Source organism: Pithys albifrons, chromosome 2 (genome assembly GCF_047495875.1).
Source record: "Pithys albifrons albifrons isolate INPA30051 chromosome 2, PitAlb_v1, whole genome shotgun sequence".
NCBI classification, from domain to species: Eukaryota; Metazoa; Chordata; class Aves; order Passeriformes; family Thamnophilidae; genus Pithys; species Pithys albifrons.
This window is the reverse complement of record NC_092459.1, coordinates 119,670,763-119,694,371: the sequence shown is the minus strand read 5'-3', so window position 1 is coordinate 119,694,371 and position 23,609 is coordinate 119,670,763. Positions and strand designations below refer to the sequence as shown.

The 23,609-nt window shown below is 46.3% G+C and overlaps 1 protein-coding gene across 2 annotated transcripts in view; it reads left to right on the top strand.

Annotated features, from left to right (window-relative positions):
* Window positions 1–7,319: 7,319 nt before the first annotated feature.
* The window catches only part of MSRA (methionine sulfoxide reductase A), a 277,850-nt gene continuing 261,560 nt past the window's right edge, over window positions 7,320–23,609 (top strand). For both annotated transcript variants that reach the window (XM_071547605.1, XM_071547604.1), the window contains exon 1: window positions 7,320–7,481. In XM_071547605.1, the coding sequence (XP_071403706.1) occupies window positions 7,340–7,481 (142 nt within the window). In that variant the 5' untranslated portion in view covers window positions 7,320–7,339. The remainder of the gene's footprint in view (window positions 7,482–23,609) is intronic.

Here is a 23,609-nt window from a genome sequence, read left to right as displayed (position 1 = left end):
CTTTTACTAGGGCAGAGTAAACAACTCTGTGACTGGTTTTTATAAAGTCATCAATGCCAAAGCAGTGCTGGCTGAGGAGGCCAAAGCTCTGCAATGCACTGAAAACCACCAGCAGAACATGGTTATGCTGCTTAATTTTCCACCAAAAATGTACTTGACTGCATTACCTTATTTTCTAATAATTTTTTCTTAGTGGAGCTTATAAAGGAAATCCAGTTTTTCCTTGTGTTTTCCAGCTAAACCCCCCTAGTACCTCCAGCAGAGCAGTTGTCTTAGTGAAATGTTGCCCCAAAATAACACTATATGTTTTTGTGATTATTTCTTCACTAATCATAATTTAAGGAAATAAAAGCCATTAATATACTTTAGTCACTTGTTTGAATTTATGTGAATGTACTTCAGACTTCCAGTGATTTGGAAGGACTTAAAAAATAGGAATTGGGGGTTTCAAGCATCCTTAGTAAGGGAGGGAATAAATCTTGAGACTGTGAGACCAGTAGGGAAAACCTGGAGTGGGGGATGTAAAATACACCTTAGGGTGAGGGTGAAAGTTATTGTGCTGAAGAATTAATTTATTTTGGGATCTTTAGTCAAAATGCAGTAGGGAAAACATTTTTATGGGGTTGACATTTGCTTTAAAATTCTTCAAGTTTTCCCAGGTAAACAAAGGAAAAAATGTTCCTGAAGTCTGTCCTGCAAAACCAGAGTCCAGGGTGATAAAAACACAGAAAACCCCAAATGAACTGAACAGAAAATATTTATTGAGAAATTTTTTACCAAAGTGACAGTTTTACCAACAGTTGTGTCTCAGTGGCCTCCAACTGGTGTAATCTGTACTAAAATTTCAGGTTTTGGGCAAGAATGATGTTGATGACCATCTGATTCCTATCTGTGATGTGCCCAAGGATTTGCCCTCTCATGAACTGGAATCTGATCTATGGAGGATTTTGCACCACAGTGGGAGATCTTGATTTAAAAGCTCCAGGGCTGAGCCTCACCCGCTGTGAACTTCTCTTAATTCCAGGAAATTCATGAAGTTGTGATCTACAGATATGCAAAGCAACCCTAGAACTATAAATGATTTTGGTTGGAAGGGACCTTTGGATGTCTCCACTCGAATCCCAGAATCCCAGAATGGTTGAGTTGGAAGGGACCTTTAAGACCATCTAATTCCAACCTCCTGCCATAGGCAGGGACAACTTCCACTATCCCAGGTTGCTCCAAGCCCCATCCAACCTTGGATACTTCCAGGGATGGGGCAGTCACAACCTGGGCTTGTGTGAGGGACTGGTGATAACTTTGAACTCCAGTAAAGACAAAGAGGAAACCAAAAGTTCTGCCTGCAGAGCTTGCCCCGCAGCATTAGCACTTTTCCCACATAACTCCTATAGTGCAATGGAAAAATAAAGACCCTGTGTGAAGAGGCTCCTTCTTTCCTGCTTTTTCACCTCCTCCCTGGCATGTACAAGAGTCTGTTCTGTTAAATTGCCCATTGTTTTTGCCCTCCCTCTGTAAATCCCAAATCACTGCATTGTGCTGATGGCTCCCCTATGTCAGCTCCATTTTTAGTGTAATTTCTGGAGCTTAATCTGGACCTCAGTGCTCATCGAGATCCCAAATGGAAGGGCCTGAACAACTGATTAATCTTCCCCCTCTCTCCAGAAACTGCCTCCCATCGATTGCTTCACTGTGTTATCATCCCTGCTGTCCTTCCAGGGGAACAGATAGAGTTGTTGATGCAGCAATCCAAGGTTCTCGTTTCCAGAAAGAATTGTGGTGCTTAAAGTCTCCAGTTCCTTTGATTGAAAACTCTTAGAAGTAGTTCATGGCCTTTTTGCTAAAACTGAGGAACCAGCAGGCTTGTCCTGATGAAAATTTGGGCTTTTTCGGAGACCTTCTTACCTGACCAGTCACAAAACTGGTTGGGGAGGCCACACCTTGAGTGTTGTGTTCAGTTCTGGGCCCCTGAGTTGAGGCAAGAGACTGAGGGGCTGGAGCGGGGCCAGAGAAGAGCAACGAGGCTGGAGAAGGGACTGGAGCACAAGTGCTGTGGGGAGAGGCTGAGGGAGCTGGGGGTGTTCAGCCTGGAGAAGAGGAGGCTCAGAGGTGACCTCAGCACTGTCTGGAACTGCCTGAAGGGAAGTTCTGGCCAGGTGGGAGTTGGTCTCTTCTCCCAGGCACTCAGCAATAGGACAAGGGGGCACGATGGGCTCAAGCTCTGCCAGGGGAAATTGGAGTTGGAGAGCAGAAAAAAATCCTTTGCAGAGAGAGTGCTCAGGGATTGGAATGGGCTGCCCAGAGAGGGGGTGGATTCCCCATCCCTGGAGGTTTTTCAGCTGAGCTTGGCTGTGGCACTGAGTGCCATGATCTGGTAAAGGGACTGGAGTTGGACCAAGGGTTGGACTTGATGATCTGGGAGGTCTTTTCCAACCCAATCTTTTCTATTCTATGATTCTATGAAAACAGGATTGCAAGGAGGCAATTTCCATGAGATTCATGTGTTTATAGTGGTGCCACATCAGCATCTGTCCTAAGCTCCATTAGGACCCGAGGGAACGGCTGGAGCTCTGCCAGGGGAGGGTTAGGTGGGATCTCAGGAAAAGGTTCTTCCCCCAGAGGGTGGTGGGCACTGAACAGGCTCCCCATGGAATGGGCACTTCCCAAACCTGCCAGAGCTCAAGGACAGTTTGGACAATTCTCTCAGGGACAGGGTGGGATTGTTGGGGTGTCTGTGCAGGGCCAGGGGTTGGACTGGATGATCCTGGTGGGTCCCTTCCCTCTCAACATATTTTTTGGTTCTGTGACTCATTGTTTGACATTTTTATTAATTATGGAGAAGGACATGGAAAATGATTTCCAGCTGCAATCAGGTGCAGGAGAACAAAGACAAGGGACTGGATCCAACAAGTCTATATTAGTGATTTAAATGGTGTCAAGGACTAGGCATAGAACAGAATTTTTCTATGTATCTGCCATAACCACCTATTTATTCCTATACATTGGTAATAAGTTCTTTAGGAGTCTTGGGATTCACAGCAATGAACATCTGAGGCTGGAAGGTCTCACACTGCCCTTGGACAGATGAAGGCAAACCCAAGAAACAAGATGACATCGGCACTTGCTGGGTCTGAGCAGCACCAGAATGTTCATTCCTCATTCACATCTTCATCAAAGCAGGCAAAAAATCAGGAAATACGTCACTTGAAATCCTGGAGAGGGTCCAGAGATGTGCAATGACTCAAGAGAATTAGAAAATACACTTGACTGTGATGAACTCCCAGAGTCCTGTTTATCTTGCCTTGAGGGATGACTGCAGCCCAGAGCAGTAAGTCTGGATAACAAAACCTGGATAAAAGCAATCTCTTCATTCTAGGCAAGATAAGCTAAGCTGTGACGGTTGGGAGCTGAAGCCAACCTAAAAATAAGGTGCATATTTTTAACAGTAATCAAGCACTGAATAATCCACTAAAGCCCGTGGAGGATCTTCTTTCAGTGCATGTTTTCAGATAAAAAGGAGGTGGCTTTTGCAGGAGATGCAGAGTGCAGCACAAACCTGCCTTGCCAATCCGGGCATTACCACAGAGATGGTCACACAGGGGCTTTATCACTTTCCAGATTTTGTTACATGGGAAAAATGCATCTATCCCAAAGATAGGAAATTTAACTCTGAGGGATCATGGACAGGAAATGTCAGGTGATGGGGAAAAAAAAAGTGTATATTTTGAGCAGGTTCCTAGGACTGGATGGGTAGGAATTTGTGCAAAGCCCTGGCTGAAAAGAGACAGATAAGCCCACATCCCTTTTGTTCCTGCTCTCTCTCTCTCTCTCTCTCCCTCTCAGTCTCTCTCTCTCCTCTCTTTTCCCATCTTCATGCTGGTTTCCCAAAGATTTTTAGCATATGCCATGAAATTGCTGTGCTGGGAATACTGTGATAATTACACGGGAAGGCAAGCACTGTGTAGGTGCCTTAATCCAGGCTTTTTTCCTGATACACTTCAATCTATGTGTTGGTACACAGGAAGTCTACATAAAGCATAATACACTATAAATAAAAAATAATCACGTTCTACTGCTTGCTTGGACAGGTTAATCCATATGAAGGAAACTTTAAATAAAGTTAAACCACAATTTTCAGAGCCCCCCCCCTCCCCACCTCCCCCCAGATCTTACTATCTGGAACTAGAGGAGTGGATACCCCACACTTTTCCTGAAATATAAGCAGGATTTATCTAATTTAAGCAGCATTCTGTTACCATGGAGCCAACAAGCACTAAGTCCTTGTGAAAATCAGCAGTTTTCATTTTTTAAGTGGCTGGATGGCTCATTACTGTTTAATACTTGGGATTCAGTTACGAGGCTGGAACGCAGCGTGTGAAGTGCCACACAAACAGGGAATGCCAGGCTGTTCCCTGGCCCCAACAGCTGGAATTTTACACCCTCAGCAGCCCCACTGCCACTGCCCTACCCATTGCTTGGCACTCCAATGCCCCTGCCCTGCTCTGCTGTTTTCAGCCTCACAGGTAAAGCAGCTCAATGTGATGGGTGACAAAGCACTTTCCACCAGAATTAATAGGAAGGGACATCCAGCAGAAACACACAAGGACAGCACGTGGAGGATCATCAGGATTGGCTGGATGTTCAGGGCTCTGGAAGGTCTCAGCCACTTCATCTGTGAGGCTGAGCAGCCAAACAGGAGTCTGTTTTTCGGCCCTTCACCTCTGCCTGACCTCGAGTCAGGCAGGGCAGATGGCAATGAAAACATAACTGGTCACAAAGAGGCAGAGGATGCTCACAGGAAAAAAAAATCAGGTTTGGAGGTTGAGGCATTAACTCAAGGGGGAAAAATCCATTACCAGCCATCATGATGTTAACCAGTGCAGTTTTTAGAAACACATTGCTGGCAGGGATATGTGGTGAAAGAGAAGAGCTGGTCAGTGTAAAACCAGCAGATCTTGTCATCTTTAGTGGTTTCTTAAAAAGACAGAGCTGGGAAATGACCGTGTGGCCCTAAATGAGAGAACTGTTAATTAGGTGAGCACATTTGAAATTAAATTCACACTTTGCTGTTGAGCATTTCTGGTTCTTAGTAACTTGTACTGTCAAACTATCAGTTATTTATCATATATTCACTCATTACTCACTGGATTTTCTTCAGGTTATTACAAGACTGTTTTGAGGTCACCTGAGGTCCTCTCCAGTCTTGATCTCAGTGATTCCAACTATCAAAACTTAACAAAATGAAAAGGTCTGACTGCAATTTTGGGACTACACATGCTCAAAAGGGGATGTTCACCTTTTGAGCACAGAGCAGTGAATCTCAAAGCAGAGGAGGGACAGTTTGTCCCTCAGGTTCCCAACTTAATTTGAAATTTTGAAGAAAGCCCGACTCCTAAAAGATGAATTCCCCTCTTCTGCAAGAGCACTTGGGAATTTTCAATATTTCCATATCCAATACCTTTATAAATGTGAATTAAATTCTAGGACTCGGGTGTTGTATCCAGAAAAGTCATGGGGGAAAAATATATATTACAAAACCCCCCTATATATATATGAATGTGTATATATATGGATGCCATTGGGGGTTGGAATGGGATGAGCTTTAAAGTCCTTTCCAACCAAACCTCTCTATTATTGTGTTGTATTTCCCCAAAACTATGGTGGGTATTTTCCACAAGCACTTTTTCTTTCTCTATTTTTATTGCAAACATAGGTGCAGACACTTCTCCCTGGAGATTTATGTTACTTGGAGCAATTTTGTGCAAAAAACATGCTATGTAAAGTTGGGATGATACAGTACATTGGCTAAACACAAAGCAGGGGAGTGATGTGTAAACTGAGAACCACAAGAGTCACGGAGGAAAAATACATATTAACACCCTCACATATATATTTTAGCTGAGATGAGGTCAGTTGGTTAAAACTTGGTTGCAATAATGCCAAGGTCATGGGTTCAATCCCCTGTGTGGGCCATTGACTTGAGAGCTGGACTCGATGATCCTTGTGGGTCCCTTCCAACTCAGAATAGTCTGTGTGATTCTGTGAATGTGTATATATATGGATGCCATGGAGAGTTGGAGTAAGATGAGCCTTAAGGTTCCCTTCCAACCCAACCATTCTGATTTTATCCCACAATAAAGCACAAGACTCCACCATGACTCCCTGTAGCATATTTTCCTAAATATATTTACAAAATCCCTACTAAAACCGGGAGCACGGCCAAGCCAGAGGGCGACTATGACATAGATGAGGAAATGAAGTGGATGGGACATCGAAACCTCCTGCGGGGCACGTTGATAAAAATCCCCTGCAGAGGGAAAAAAACCCCAGGACCCACCAGGTGAGCAGCCTCTGTGCCAAGCAGCATCACACTCAGGTGTTTGCCAGGCCTGTGGGAAGGGCCACACCTTGAGTATTGGCCAAGAAGGCCAAGGGGATCCTGGCCTGGATCCAAACTAGCGTGGCCATCAGGCCCAGGGCAGTGACCCTTCCCCTGGACTCTTCCTTGGGGAGGCCACGCCTTGAGTGTTGTGTTCAGTTCTGGGCCCCTGAGTTGAGGCAAGAGATTGAGGGGCTGGAGCGGGGCCAGAGAAGAGCAACGAGGCTGGAGAAGGGACTGGATGTGGCACTGAGTGTCCTCTGAAACACCTCCAGGGACAGAGAATCCAGCATGTCTTGATCCAACCCCACTGTGATCACAGTGAGGTTGGATCAAGGGTTGGAGTTGATGATCTCAGAGGTCTCTTCCAACCCAAGTGAGAAGAGCAATGAGGCTGGAGAAGGGAGTGGAGCACAAGTGCTGTGGGGAGAGGCTGAGGGAGCTGGGGGTGTTTAGCCTGGAGAAGAGGAGGCTCAGAGGTGACCTCAGCACTGTCTGGAACTGCCTGAAGGGAAGTTCTGGCCAGGTGGAGGTTGGTCTCTTCTCCCAGGCACTCAGCAATAGGACAAGGGGGCACGATGGGCTCAAGCTCTGCCAGGGGAAATTGAAGTTGGAGATCAGGAAGAAATTCTTTGCAGAGAGAGTGCTCAGGGATTGGAATGGGCTGCCCAGAGAGGGGGTGGATTCCCCATCCCTGGAGGTTTTTCAGCTGAGCTTGGCCGTGGCACTGAGTGCCATGATCTGGTAAAGGGACTGGAGTTGGACCAAGGGTTGTACTTGATGATCTCGGAGGTCTTTTCCAATCCAATGGATTCTGATTTTATGATATTTCGGGATAAAGGCTGGCGGAGGCCGCGGGCACGGCGGGGTGTCCGTGAGGGCGGTGGGGGGGCGCGGTTTGTGCCGCCGCCCGGCAGGGGGCGCTCCCCGCCCCGCCCCTCCCTCCATCCCCCGGAGCGGGCGATGCCTCCGCGCCACCACCTCCTCCTCCTCCTCCTCGCCCGTACCCTCCGCGGCTCCGCCTCCGCCATGGGCGACTCTGCCTCCCGCCTGCCGCAGGAGGGCGAGGCGCTGCCCGGCAGGACCCAGCGCATGGCGGTAGCAGGTAAGTCCTGACCGCTGACCCCCATCCCGTTCCCTTCTCTCTCCCTGTGCCCGCTCCCGGCCCCCCGCACGCCGCTTCTTCCGCCCGGCCCCGCGCGCGTGCGCCGTGCGCTGGCGGCGCGAGGGGCGGGGCCGCTGCTGCGCCTGCGCGCCGATGGGGGGGGTGAGGGGGGAACATGGCCGAGGGGGCGCGTCCCGTGAGGGGGCGGTGGGGAGAGGGACGCGAACGGGCCTCGGGAACGCGGTTGTGTCTCGGTGTACCCGCCTGGTGACGGTTCCTTTGTGTCCTAAGAATAGGGGTTAGTAGTGGGTTGTTGGAGCAGACAGCGAGGGTGTTCGTGTGTGTGTGTAGAGAAGCAGCGGCTGCGCCATCCCTGGAAGTGGCCAAGGCCAGGTTGAATGGAGCTTGGAGCAACCTGGGGTAGTGGGAGGTGTCCCTGCCCATGGCAGGGCTTGGGATTGCATGAGCTTTAAGGTCCCTTCCCACCCAAACCATTTTATGATTCAGTTCCATGATCGTGATTTGTCTTGGCCATATTAAGTTTTACTGAGAGCAGTAGTGGTCCTCTTGAGGGTTTTAAACACATTTCCCTACCTCTTTTTTTCTTAAATACTCAAAATCAATCCAAAACATGGTGTGGATCTTCTGTGGATTGTTCCAGGAAGGAATTCTTGGCTGTGAGGGTGGGCAGGCCCTGGCACAGGTTGGGCAGAGAAGCTGTGGCTGCCCCAGCCCTGGGAGTGTCTAAGGCCAGGTTGGAGTAACCTGGGACAGTGGGAGGTGTCCCTGCCCATGAGAGAGGTGGGAATAAGATGATCTTTAAGGTCTCTTCCAACCCAAACCATTCCATGATTCTATTCTATGATTTCTCTTGAAATGTGAATTTTCTGTTTGATTTTTCCTGAGAGCAGCAATAGTTCTATTGAGGGTTTTAAACAGATTTTCCTACCCCTTAGTTTTACTGCTAAATAAAATAAGTGTCTTAAATTAATGCCTAAGCATTGTGTGGATCTTCTGTGGGTATTCTAAGAAGAAATTCTTGGCTGTGAGGGTGGGCAGGCCCTGGCACAGGCTGGGCAGAGAAGCTGTGGCTGCCCCAGCCCTGGGAGTGTCCAAGGCCAGGTTGGAGTAACCTGGACCAGTGGGAGGTGTCCCTGCCCATGGCAGGGGGTGGGACTGGATGAGCTTTGAGGTCTCTTCCAACCCAAACCATTCCCTGATTCTATTCTATGATTTCTTTTGAAATACGAATTTTGTCTTTAATTTTTACTGAGAGCAGCAATAGTTGTATTGAGGATTTTAAACAGATTTTCCTACCCCTTAGCTTTACTGCTAAATAAAATAAATACCTAAAATGAATACCTAAGCATTGTATGGATCTTCTGTGGGTATTCTAGGAAGGAATTCTTGGCTCTGAGGGTGGGCAGGCCCTGGCACAGGTTGGGCAGAGAAGCTGTGGCTGTTCCAGCCCTGGGAGTGTCCAAGCCTCACTCTGGCACTGAGTGCCCTGGGCTGGTGATCACAGTGGGGTTGGATCAAGACATGGTGGATTCTCTGTCCCTGGAGGTGTTTAAGAGGACACTCAGTGCCACATCCAGTCCCTTCTCCAGCCTCGTTGCTCTTCTCTGGCCCCGCTCCAGCCCCTCAATCTCTTGCCTCAACTGAGGTGCCCAGAACTGAACACAACACTCAAGGTGTGGCCTCCCCAAGGCAGAGTCCAGGGGAAGGGTCACTGCCCTGGGCCTGCTGGCCACGCTATTTTTGATACAGGACAGGATCCCATTGGCCTTCTTGGCCACCTCCATGAGGTTTCTGTTGCTTTTCTGACCCAGAGTTTTTCAAGGTCTCTGCTGTTTGTTGTGTCCTCCCTGTCTCTGTTTAACGTTGCCCTCAGATTTGCTGAGCGTGTTTTCTGTCACATCATTCATGTTGCTGTTGCACTTATTGAACGATCCTGGCCCAGCCTCAGCCCCCAGGGGGACCTGCTGCCCAGCAGACCTCAGGACATCGATTTTCACTGATTTTTGACGTGCCTCGTGCCTGGCAGGCTGTTCCTCCAGCCAGGGCTTTGGCTGCTCTCACATGCAAATGCTGCAAGAGGGGGTGTCACAACCCTGGTAAAGTCAACAGTTGTCACAGCCACTGCTTGTCCTTCTGGGAATAATTTCCAAGAGGACATGGAGCCTGGAGAAGAGGAGGCTCAGGGGAGACCTTATCACTCTCTACAACTCCCTGAAAGGATGTTGTAGCCAAGTGGGGGTTGTTCTCTCTGGCAAACAACAGTAGGACAAGAGGGCAGGGGCTTAAGCTCTGCCAGGGGAGGTTTAGGTTGGATATCAGGAAGAAGTTCTTTGTAGAGAGAGTGGTCAGACATTGGAATAGGCTGCCCAGAGAGGGGGTGGATTCACCATCCCTGAAGGTGTTTGAGATGAGACTGGACGTGGCACTGAGTGCCATGATCTGGTGATCACAGTGGGGTTGGATTAAGGGTTGGACTTGATGATCTCAGAGGTCTCTTCCAACCCAACTAATTCTGATTCTATGATTCTATACCCCATGATCTTTCCTGGGACTGAGGTGAAGCTGAACATCCTATAGCCCCTCAATCCTCTTTTTGCCTGTTGGCTGTTACTGTAGCCCAAATCCCAGCATCAGAGATCTCCCCAAATCACCTGGATTTTTCTAGATATCATTATTTCCAGATCAGTCACAGTGTCCTGATGGCCACACCAGCAAGCCTCTGGAATAATTCCATATGGCTTCTTGGATTTAAACACATTTAGCTTCCATTACCTATTTTTCTCACGTTGTTTGCTGTTTTTCTTTCCAGTTGTAGCTGTACCTGGAGAGCAGCCCTTGTTTGTGAGAACTTAACAAAAGAGGTTTTGAGGACTTCAGTCTTTTCTGGCTCTACATCTAGGGTGGCTTCTGTATTCAGCAATGCACCTGCATTGTCTCTGAGCTTCTTTTTACTCCTGCCACTTTTGTGGAATTGTTTTTTATTGCCATTTATGTCCTTAGCTGGTCTGAACTTGTGCTTTGGCCTCTCTGATGCCGTGCCCAGGCAATGCTGTATAACAAAGGCTTTTTTATGCCTCCTGTGCTGTTGTTTCTCCATCCTGTGTGCTCTCTCTTTGCATTTTAGTCCGTGAAGCAGCTCTGTGTTTCTGATGAAGTTCCCAGTTTTTATACATGATATTTTGTTCCTTAGATCTCATAGAAAGTTTCAAACTTCAGAGAACCCTGAAGGCTCTTTCTGCCTCTGGGAGCCCCTTGGGGGCTCCTTCTGAGCGATTCTCCCCCTCCTGAGGGGCAGCTCCAATCTCTGCTCTGTGGGAGCAGTGACAGCACCCAGGGAAGGGCTGGAGCTGTGTCAGGGCAGTGTTAGGTTGGATATCAGGGAAAGGCTCTTCCCCCAGAGGGTGGTGGGCACTGAACAGGCACCCCAGGGCAGTGGGCACAGCCTCAAGGCTTCCAGAGCTCCAGGAGTGTTTGGACAATGCCCTGTGGGATTGTTGGGGTGCCTGTGCAGGGACAGGAGTTGGACTGGATGATCCCTGTGGGTCTGTTCCAGCTCAGGATATTCTCTCATTCCACGGTAATTTATGTGAGTCAGAGTCTGAGCTCTGAAAGTGCAAAATGCTGGATCTCTTGTTTACCTCCCCAGCCTTCCTTTGGATCCTGATCTCCATTGTCCTGTGGTTACTGACGTGACTTCAGGTTCACTCTGGAGCTCTGGAGGGCATTTCAGTAGTGCTCAGCTCCCCATCCTGTGCTTCTGTGCAAATCCTTCCTACAGACCCTGTTCCCCTCTGTGACACTGCTGAGGTGTGTGTGACGTGCCAGGTCTCTGATCCTTGTCACATCCCAGATCTGTGACCACGCTTGGACACCCCAGTCTTCTTAGTGAGTCAAACTTTGCCTTAATGTGCAGAAACTTGAGGAAAACATCTGCCAGACCTTTCTTTAAGTGGTGACTGATCCCAGTGCAGAGACCTGAGGTGTCATAGAATCATAGAATGGATTGGGTTGGAAAAGCCCTCCGAGATCATCAAGTCCAATGCTTGGTCCAACTCCAGTCCCTTTACCAGATCATGGCACTCAGTGCCACGGCCAAGCTCAGCTGAAAAACCTCCAGGGATGGGGAATCCACCCCCTCTCTGGGCAGCCCATTCCAATCCCTGAGCACTCTCTCTGCAAAGGATTTCTTTCTGCTCTCCAACTCCAATTTCCCCTGGCAGAGCTTGAGCCCATCGTGCCCCCTTGTCCTATTGCTGAGTGCCTGGGAGAAGAGACCAACCCCCACCTGGCCAGAACTTCCCTTCAGGCAGTTCCAGACAGTGCTGAGGTCACCTCTGAGCCTCCTCTTCTCCAGGCTGAACACCCCCAGCTCCCTCAGCCTCTCCCCACAGCACTTGTGCTCCAGTCCCTTCTCCAGCCTCGTTGCTCTTCTCAGTTGGGTTGGAAGAGACCTCTGAAATCATCAGTTCCAACCCTTGATCCAATCCCACTGTGATCACCAGCCCATGGCACTGAGTGGTGATCACAGTGGGGTTGGATGAAGACATGTTGGATTCTCTGTCCCTGGAGGTGTTTCAGAGGACATTCAGTGCCACATCCACTCCCTTCTCCAGCCTCGTTGCTCTTCTCTGGCCCCGCTCCAGCCCCTCAATCTCTTGCCTCAACTGAGGGGCCCAGAACTGAACACAACACTCAAGGTGTGGCCTCCCCAAGGCAGAGTCCAGGGGAAAGTTGTTACTAATTTAGGACCCAAGGAAATGAAGCAGTTAAAGCTGTTACAGTACCTGGATTTCTGTGAACCAATTGAAGTAGTTGGTTTGTGATATATAAAGGGTTCTGCTTGTAGAAGTCAGTTAAATTTGGATAAACTACTGTGTTGTAACTGAAAGCAAGACAAACATGAATAGACTCCACTTACTCTTTCTGAAAACAAGTTGAATTTATCTCATCTCCCACCAATGTCATAATCTGGGAATTAGAGTTTGTTGTGCTGTTTTCTGTCCTCCTCCATCTGATTTTCAAACTTATTTCCTGTAGGTGATTTTTGTATAATGTTACAATGCAATGTTGTGCTTTATGGTAAAACCACATTATTTATTGGTTCTGCCTTTGTGTTACAACTCACCATTTCAGAATAAGTTTTAGTTCTGTTACTGCTGAAACATGGCAGTGTTTTCTGAGTAGGTATTTATGGCTTACACTGTTTAATGGACTATTTCATTTTGTGATGGTGGAGGAGCCCTGTGAATGTAGAGGTTGAATAGCATTATTTTTTTAAATATATATTTATATATATATGTAAATATATATATATATGTATATATAAAAATATATATATAGTGTGTGTATATTTTTATATATATTTATATATGTATAAATTTATTTTTATATATAAATATATTTTACACATATATATAAAAATATATATAAATATAAAAATATATAAAAATAAAAATATATAAATAAAATATATAAATAAATATAAATATAAATAAATATATTTTACACACACATATAAATATATATAAATATAAAAATATATAAAAATAAAAATATATAAATAAAAATATATAAATAACTATAAATATAAATAAATATATTTTACACACACATATAAATATATATAAATATAAAAATATATAAAAATAAAAATATATAAATAAAATATATAAATAAATATAAATATAAATATATAAATATAAATATAAATAAATATATAAATATATATAAATATATTTTACACACACATATAAATATATATAAATATAAAAATATATAAAAATAAAAATAAAAATATATAAATAAAAATATATAAATAAATAAAAATAAAAATATAAATATATAAACATAAATAAGTATATATAAATATAAATATAAATATATAAATATAAATAAATATATAAATATAAACAAACAAACAAACAAACACACACACTTTTTTCCTGCTGGGTATCCTGTGTAGTAAATATAAAGAATATTTTTCCCACCAGTCTCCACGAGTACTGTCAGGAAATATTTTCTTACACATCTGTAGTGGGTTGACTCTTTTGAGGCAGAGAAAAGAACAGCTCATGGGGAGACAGTTTATGATTAGTTAAACCTATTAAGCCTCTTAGCTTTATGTGTAAAGATTAATAGAGCAATAATTACAAATGTGAAGGAGGCCACTGTGAACTTTAGTCTGACCTTCTGTGTAAGAAAAGCACAATGTTTCTGTGAATTAATTGCTGCTTGAATCAGATCACACTCTTTGAAGGAAACATTGATTTAAAATGGCATTTGACGGAGGATCCTTGGAAAAATTTCACGGATTTTTCCAATATCTTGTAACTCTCTGCATTTAAAGAGTGCCTGTTTTGAATCCCTGTGTTGTGTTTCACCTTCTGACCCTTCCAGCTTGCTGCAGTTTTCTTTGTGAGGATGAACAGTTTGGTATTTTGTCTTTGCTGGTTCATGGAATAAATTTAGATCATAATTAAATTGCTGATTAGCCTGTTTTTTAAAAAAGTGAAGACTTCAACGAGACAAAAACCAAGCAAAGTGAATTCTTGTCAGCAGAAGGCACTTTTTTCAATAATTTATTAATTCTTTTTCTTAAATTCTCACTACCTAATGCCTTCCTGAAGCTCTGAATATCAGAAGCAGACAGATTTTATTAGGGATAGTGCCAACTGCAGTCTAATTCCTGCTCAGTGGTTTTCTGGGAAAAACCCTTTTGGGATAATGTGTTGCTCTGGAGGTTGTGTTTAATTGACCATGTCCTTCATACCAAAACCATTGATGTGGTGTCTGATTCTATTTTTAACTTTATCAATTGATGTGCATTTGTTTTGAATATTTGATTTAATTCCAAGTTTGTGTATTTTCCATTAAATTCATACACATTGAATTCCAGTTTTCTGTGGAATTGGTGCTTCAACATGACATCCTGAACTCAAGACAAAGCTGCATTGGGCTGTGACTCTGTAAATCCTCTCAGCTGGAGCTGTGGTGGTTGTAACAGTGTCCATACTTTCTAGGATGCTCCACCAGTTGGAGAATTCCCTCAGGATCCTGATGATCCTCCTCTGCTGGAAGGCTGGAATGACATCCTAAGTAGATCCATCAAAACCCCCAGTGCATGGGAGGTGATGGGACTTCTTTAAGGGCCTGCAGGAGGCTGGAGCCAGCCCAGGCCCTGAGCTCTGCTCTCTCAGGCCATGCTCCTTCTGCATTCCTGTCCCTGTAACAGCCTGACCCATTGCAGGGTCAGGCTTTAGAATCACAAAATGGATTGGGTTGGAAAAGCCCTCCGAGATCATCAAGTCCAACCCTTGGTCCAACTCCAGTCCCTTTACCAGATCATGGCACTCAGTGCCATGGCCAAGCTCAGCTGAAAAACCTCCAGGGATGGGGAATCCACCCCCTCTCTGGGCAGCCCATTCCAATCCCTGAGCACTCTCTCTGCAAAGAACTTCTTCCTGATATCCAACCCAAACCTCCCCTGGCAGAGCTTGAGCCCATCGTGCCCCCTTGTCCTATTGCTGAGTGCCTGGGAGAAGAGACCAACCCCCACCTGGCCACAACTTCCCTTCAGGCAGTTCCAGACAGTGCTGAGGTCACCTCTGAGCCTCCTCTTCTCCAGGCTAAACACCCCCAGCTCCCTCAGCCTCTCCCCACAGCACTTGTGCTCCAGTCCCTTCTCCAGCCTCGTTGCTCTCCCTGGAGCTTTCCCTTCTCCAGTTGAACACCCTCAGCTCTCCCAGTCCATCGTCCCTCTCCAGCATTCCAGGAGCCCCTTTGGGCACTGGAAGGGGCTCTGAGGTGTCTCTGGAGCTTTCCCTTCTCCAGCTGAACGCTCTCAGGTCTTCACAGAATAATAGAATGGATTGGGTTGGAAAAGCCTTCCGAGATCATCAAGTCCAACCCTTGGTCCAACTCCAGTCCCTTTACCAGATCATGGCACTCAGTGCCATGGCCAAGCTCAGCTGAAAAACCTCCAGGGCTGGGGAATCCACCCCCTCTCTGGGCAGCCCATTCCAATCCCTGAGCACTCTTTAGGCATCCTAAGTCCTGTTGGGACTCATTAAGTTAATTTCTCATGTTTCATTTAGTTGGAAATCTTTTGAAGCTTCATATGTTTGAAACACAAGGAAGATTCAGAAGATGAAATAACCCCTGAAGTTGTTTGGCTTCCAGACCAACTTGTTTTAGTGGAATTTCAGTCCATGCTGGTCTTGTTTGACCATTCTTAAAACCCTGAAGGGAAATTGTTGTGGTCAAACCAGTGGCCTGTGCTCTGGTGCTTCCTTTTGCCTCATCAAGTCCAACAATCAACCCAACCCCACCACCTTGTTCACCATGTCCTCATATAAGGAATACAATGAAAAATATTAATATCTGTTTCATTTAATGATTAAAAAAACTTTGTAATCACGGGGAAATGCAAAACTTCTTCAGACATGAATTTAATATCAGTGTATTTCAGGTGTAAAACAGAGATCCTTGAGTGAGGTTATACCTCAGGACAGAACTTCAAGGGAGGTAGAGTTGCTCTTAAGCTTCAGGAGGGTTAGTTTTCTTCATGATTTTCACCACTTTATTTACCTGATTAACTGTTTTGCATAACTAATTAACCATTTTTATTGAGTTTATATGAAATATGGGCTGAAATCAATGAGATTTGACTCCCACTGAAGTGCAGCTCAGGTGTCTGTTGAGTAACAATGTCAGACGTGGTTTAGCATTTCTGAATTGCAATTTCCCTCTCTAATTCAGAAGAGTTAATTACTTGTTTCTTAGTGCTAAGAGACAATCTTTGTCTCAAATACACTCAAGCCATCAATTTCCATAAATTATTAAATTTCATTACAATTTTGCTGCGAATGCCAAGATTGAAACAGTTCAGCAGAGAAGCAGCTCACTCTGAAAGAACTTCTCAAATTTGTGGTTACACCATCCTTAGAGGTCCATCCAAGCTGAATTTCCTTGGAAATCCTGCCTGTAGTAACATGCCAGGGCCTTCTCTGTTCCCCCTCTTTTTTTGCACTTGGCCAGGTAATTATATTTACATGTTAAATCCCTCTTTTGCAAGCCAAGTAAATATTGTTCTGTCATTGGAAAACCAGGATTTACCATTAAATTTACATTTGGGAAGAGAAGCAATTTTGAGAAAATTTACATTTTGCAAAGAGAAGCAAAGGTTAAGTTGGTATAAAGGCATTTTTTGTTGTTGTTTGCACGTGCTTTTTTTTTTTGCTCTTGGCAGCTGGAAAACAACAACCCAAAGGAAGTTTTCATGCACACATGAGGCTTGAGACATTCCAAACTCATGGGAAATGTGTTTGCAGAGCTGCACATCCAGCTGTCAGGTAGGGAAAATCCAAGATGCAAAACCTCTCCAGCTGAAAGGGAGGTGTCATTCAGCACTTAACCCCTGCAAAAAATAAAAAAAAAGTGAAAAACAAATCCCTGGACTTGCTGGTGGGCTGCTTAACATGCTGCTCACAGGCAGGGGGTGTGGAGGAAGCTCCTCCCGGGGCTTCTCCTGGCAACAGCTCGGGTTGCTGGGAGACAGAATTGCCTAAACCAGGAGAAACTTCACCCAACTGGCAGCCCCTGAATGCAGATGAGGCTTTGGGGGAGCTCCTGGTGCTGAGACTGTGATTGCCCTCTTGGAAAGGCAAACTGGAGCCAGAGGATCTTTCTTTGGGGGATTACGTGGGGATGCTGCTCTGAGGAATCATTCGGAGTTGTGTAATTAAAATGGATAATTATTGCTGGGGAAAAGTGCTTGTGGTGCACAGGCTTCTCCTTGCTGCTGTTTGGAGAAGGGATGTAATGTCTGAATTTATCAGATTTGGGGTGTTAAACAAACCTGTCAGTCATGAGATTATATTTACTCTGGTTGTTTTTTTAAGTACAGAATAGTTTGTGTGATTCTGTAGCTGCACTGAGCGTTGGTGAGGCCACACCTTGAGTGTTGTGTTCAGTTCTGGGCCCCTCAGTTGAGGCAAGAGATTGAGGGGCTGGAGCGGGGCCAGAGAAGAGCAACGAGGCTGGAGAAGGGACTGGAGCACAAGTGCTGTGGGGAGAGGCTGAGGGAGCTGGGGGTGTTCAGCCTGGAGAAGAGGAGGCTCAGAGGTGACCTCAGCACTGTCTGGAACTGCCTGAAGGGAAGTTGTGGCCAGGTGGGGGTTGGTCTCTTCTCCCAGGCACTCAGCAATAGGACAAGGGGGCACGATGGGCTCAAGCTCTGCCAGGGGAAATTGGAGTTGGAGAGCAGAAAAAAATCCTTTGCAGAGAGAGTGCTCAGGGATTGGAATGGGCTGCCCAGAGAGGGGGTGGATTCCCCATCCCTGGAGGTTTTTCAGCTGAGCTTGGCCGTGGCACTGAGTGCCATGATCTGGTAAAGGGACTGGAGTTGGACCAAGGTTTGGACTTAATGATCTCAGAGGGCTTTTCCACCCCAATCGATTCTATGATTCCATGATTTGGGGCTGTTGGAGGAGGGGGGAATTCTGGCAATGGGTGGAAGGATTGGGGCTGTGGGAGGAGGAGGGAATTCAGGCTGTGGGAGGAGGGACTGGGGCCATGGGAGGAGGGACTGGGGCTGTGGCAGGAGTAGTTGGGGCTGTTGGAGGAGGAGAAGTTGGGGCTTTGTGAGGATCGAATTCAGGCTGTGGGAGAAGGGACTGGGGCTGTTGGAGGAGGAATTACCTGAAGGGAAGTTCTAGCCAGGTGGGGGTTGGTCTCTTCTCCCAGGCACTCAGCAATAGGACAAGGGGGCACGATGGGCTCAAGCTCTGCCAGGGGAAATTGAAGTTGGAGAGCAGAAAAAATCCTTTGCAGAGAGAGTGCTCAGGGATTGGAATGGACTGCCCAGAGAGGGGGTGGATTCCCCATCCCTGGAGGTTTTTCAGCTGAGCTTGGCCGTGGCACTGAGTGCCATGATCTGGTAAAGGGACTGGAGTTGGCCCAAGGGTTGGACTTGATGATCTTGGAGGTCTTTTCCAACCCAATCCATTCTATGATTCTATGATTGTGTCTGAGCCCTGGGATGTACTTTGGACTGCTTTGTTTAATTGTGTCCCTTTAATGCAGAATGACATTGCCTGAATATTTAGGAAAAATTGTGCTTTGGATCCCACAGGTGTCTCTGTAACACTCATTGGCTGACTGTCTATCACAGGTAGAGACATGGGATTAGGTTGCCCTGTGCTTCTCTTCTTCCCACACCAGGTGGGGCAGTGTGGGACAAACCTCTTGTTCTGGCTTTCCATTGTCCCAGGAGCAGAGCTGGGACAGAGCTCTTGTCCTGCAGGAAAAGATCCAGAAACATCTTTGCATCATTATTTTCTCATTGCTAATCACAGAATGAAAGAAAATGGTTTGGTTTGGGAGGGACCTGAAAGATCAGCTCATTCCAACTCTGTGCCATGGGCAGGGACACGTCCCACTGTCCCAGGGTGCTCCAATGCAATCCAACCTGGCCTTGGCCACTCTCAGGGCTGGGGCAGCCACAGCTTCTCTGGGAATTCCAGTCCAGCCCCTCCCCACCCTCCCAGCCAGCAATTCCTTCCCAATATCCCCTTTCCCAGCCCTGCCCTCTGGCACTGGGAAGCCATTCCCTGTGTCCTGTCCCTCCAGCCCTTGTCCTCTGCCCCAGTCCCTCTCCAGCTCTCCTGGAGCCCCTTCAGGCTCTGGAAGGGCCTCCAAGGTCTCCTTGGATCCTTCTCCTCTCCAGGTGAGCCCCCCCAGCTCTCCCAGCCTTTCCTCCTGGGAGGGATGTCCCAGCTTTTGGACCATTCTTGTGTCCACAGCCAGGTTTTATTCAACATTCCATGGCCTTCTGGCTTGTATTTCAATAATACATTCGTTTACTGTTGGTTAAATCATGATTGTGTCCCATTTGGAATGGTTTTCCAGGAGTGAAATGCTTTGACCAGCTCTGTCATTCTCTTAGTTTTGACCCCATTTATGTTACAATGATGTGACCAGATTGGCTCGGTGTGACCTGAGTGTGGATTTGGAGCATAAAACCCCATCTGGATGCCTTTGTCGTGCAGTGACTGCAGAGTTCTCTGTCCTGTTTTCATGGAAAGGTGAAGTGTGTTATATTTGCTCCAGGGTGAAGAAGTGCAGTTGAATGCTCTTGATTGTGTTTTCCCTAGAATAGCACAGCCAAAATTAATTAAGAGAATAATACTATTTAAATCCCTATCCCTGGAGTTGGTATCCAATGTAAAGCCTTGACAATTTTTCTTGCCCAAAGAGTTTACCCTGGGTGAAAAATATAATTTTTTAAAAAATTCTCTTCATCAAATTCCAGTTCACAAAATCCTTCTTCCTTTATTTTCTTTCATTTCCTTGGTGAATCTTCATACATCATCATGGCCAGGCTTTGTGAATGCAGATTTGGGAAGGGCACTACCCACACTTGCTGCAAGCTGCTGGTGGCTAAAAAGGGCGATACGGGATAGGCAGGTCCGGTCACAAAAGGCACAGTGGAAAGTCTCCTTTGGTGACATTGGCAAGGAACGGTTCTGTCTGCGTTGTCTTTTCTCCTCCAGACTGACTCTCCGTGCATTCTCAAAGGAAGCAGCAGCGTCATGAATGGTGTGTCTCCATGAACCCCGACTGGAGGCCAGAGTGGCCCATTGGGGCAGTCAATATGGCCAAGGCTGAGCTGTTGTTTCAGGCAGTTCTTGTATCTCCCCTTTGGGGCTCCTCTCTTGTGGCAGCCGGTGGCGAGTTCACCATAGAGCACAATCTTTGGGAGGCAGTGGGTGATTCTCCATCCTGGAGACGTGCCCTGCCCAGCTCAGCTGTGTTCTCATCAGCATGGCCTCTATCCTGGTGACCCCTCCCTGTTCAAGAACAGACACATTGGTCACGTAATGAGACCAGTGGATGTTTAGGATTGAACGGAGGCAGCGCTGATGGAAGCGTTCGAGGAGCCGCAGGTGGTGGTGACAGATGACCCAAGATTCAGACCCATATAAAAGAGTAGACAGTACAATGACTCTGTCATCACCATCATGGCCAGGCTTTGTGAATGCAGATTTGGGAAGGGCACTACCCACGCTTGCTGCAAGCTGCTGGTGGCTAAAAAGGCCAATACGGGATAGGCAGGGCCGGTCACAAAAGGCACAGTGGAACGTCTCCTTTGGTGATATTAGCAAGGAACGGTTCTGTCTGCGTTGACTTTTCTCCTCCAGACTGACTCTCTGTGCATTCTCAAAGGAAGCAGCAGCGTCGTGAATGGAGTGACTCCATGAACCCCGACTGGAGGCCAGAGTGGCCCATTGGGACAGTCAATATGGCCAAGGCTGAGGGGTTGTGTCAGGCAGTCCTTGTATCTCTTCTTTGGGGCTCCTCTCTTGCGGCAGCTGGTGGCGAGTTCTCCATAGAGCACAATCTTTGGGAGGCAGTGGGTGATCCTCCATCCTGGAGACGTGCCCTGCCCAGCACAGCTGTGTTCTCAGCAGCATGGCCTCAATGCTGGTGACCCCTCCCTGTTCAGGAACAGACACATTGGACCAGTGGATGTTTAGGATTGAATGGAGGCAGCGCTGATGGAAGCGTTCGAGGAGCTGCAGGTGGTGGTGACAGATGACCCAGGATTCAGATCCATATAAAAGAGTAGACAGTACAATGGCTCTGTAGACACTGATCTTTGTACTCTTCTTCAGGTGTTTATTGGACCAGACTCTTTTATGGAGTTTTCCAAAGGCTCTGTATGCCTTTGCCAGCCTGTTGTCTGTCTCTTTGTCGATCTTACCATCAGAGGAAATGATACTTCCCAGACAGGTGAACTGCTGGACTGACTTAAGCTCTGATTCACCTGTGGTGATGTGGGGATGATGGAAGACTTCTTGAGGTGCAGGTTGGTAGAGAACTTGTGTCTTCTTCAGGCTGACTTCCAGCCCCCAAAGCTCAGCAGCCTCTGCAAAGCAGGATGTGAAGTGCTGCAGAGCTGCTTCTGTGTGAGCAACGAGGGCGGCATCGTCAGCAAGAAGCAGCTCTGGACAAGGTGATTCAGGGGCTTGGTGTGGGCCTTCAGTCTCCTTAGGTTGAAGAGGCTTCCATTGGTAGGATATCAGATGGAGATGCCCTTTTCTTCTTTGAGGTCTGCTGTGGCTCTTTGGAGCATCTTCATACACAGCCTTGTCAAAACTAAAGAAGAGCCTTTCCAAAGGAGGGTGAAGTTGTGAAGTTGGGAGGTGCAGCATCTTTATTTCCCTCAGAACCCACAGGAAATAAATAATAATACTCCTCACCTTAATTGGGAGAAGATAAATACAGAATAGACCTTTAGGCAGATTTAAGGTGGTTTGAATAATTTAGGTATTAACTTCTGTGTCTTTTTATTTTAGTCTGATGTATAGAATTTACTTTGGATTTTTTCAGCTTAATAATATGTGGTTTAATTAATGTTGTCCTGTGAGATTCACACCTTCAAATTACAGGGTGTGCGTCGCCTTGACTTCAGTTTTATGTAATTTTTATGAAATTTATATTTACTTTGCAGCCATTGAATTGTTTTGCTTGGAATTTCTTGTGTTGCTTCATCTTTCCATGCTTACATTTTATTTATTACCTGTGGAATTTCAGTGGGATGGAAACATTTCTGTGTCGCTCTGGTTTTGTTACGTGCCCATTTTTATGGAGTGCCCAAAACTTGCATTTCAATTTCCAGAACTATTAAAATAATGCCCCTAAAAAACTCCTTAGTACAGATCAGATAAAAACCTGTGCAATAAACCCCATCACAGTATATTTTTTTTTAATGTATTCCTCATAACTAATTCCTGATAGGCAAAATTGGAATTAATGATGTTCCATCCACCTGGGAAAAGAGATTTTTGGGTCTTCATTTTGGAGATAATATCTTGTTTTTTGTTGCCAAGTAGGTTATATGTGTATTTTTACTGTAGTTTGGACTTGGTTTTTCAGGAATTTGACTTTCCAGGAGCCTCCAGAAATGCTTGAAGGACTGCCCAGATTTCAGGAATTTCTGAGAAGCAGAACTTTGGTGGGAACTGATTTTTTTGTGTCCCTCAACGTGTGACACAAAGCAAGGGCTGATTTCCTCCTGCAGTGAGAAGGTTTTAAAGATTATCAAAAGCAAAATAACTGCACCAGAGTAAACATTTTAATATTTAGGGTCTGTGGAGACTATTTATGTTCCTTTCTTTTCCTTCTGTTCTTCCTTAAGGATTCTCCTTCTTACCTAAACAGGGATATCCAAACCTATTTCTGCACTTTCTGAGCTTGAGGAGCAGAGAGAAAATCTCCTTTTCCAAAGGGTGCACTGAGACAGCTTTTAATAAAATAAACTCACAGAATAATAGTGGTTTTTTTAGTAGTATCTTTAGGGACAATTGTCCAAATTACTACTCAGGAAGGGAGCAGGAAAAAGAAGAAATGAGCAGACAAACCAAATGCAGAGTGAGGATTCTCAAGCAGAATGTCCTGATGTGTCTTTATGGAATCACAGAATCATAGAATGGATTGGGTTGGAAAAGCCCTCCGAGATCATCAAGTCCAACCCTTGGTCCAACTCCAGTCCCTTTACCAGATCATGGCACTCAGTGCCACGGCCAAGCTCAGCTGAAAAACCTCCAGGGATGGGGAATCCACCCCCTCTCTGGGCAGCCCATTCCAATCCCTGAGCACTCTCTCTGCAAAGAATTTTTTTCTGCTCTCCAACTTCAATTTCCCCTGGCAGAGCTTGAGCCCATCGTGCCCCCTTGTCCTATTGCTGAGTGCCTGGGAGAAGAGACCAACCCCCAGCTGGCCAGAACTTCCCTTCAGGCAGTTCCAGACAGTGCTGAGGTCACCTCTGAGCCTCCTCTTCTCCAGGCTGAACACCCCCAGCTCCCTCAGCCTCTCCCCACAGCACTTGTGCTCCACTCCCTTCTCCAGCCTCGTTGCTCTTCTCTGGCCCCGCTCCAGCCCCTCAATCTCTTGCCTCAACTCAGGGGCCCAGAACTGAACACAACACTCAAGGTGTGGCCTCCCCAAGGCAGAGTCCAGGGGAAGGGTCACTGCCCTGGGCCTGCTGGCCACGCTACTTTGGATCCAGGCCAGGATCCCCTTGGCCTTCTTGGCCACCTGGGCACA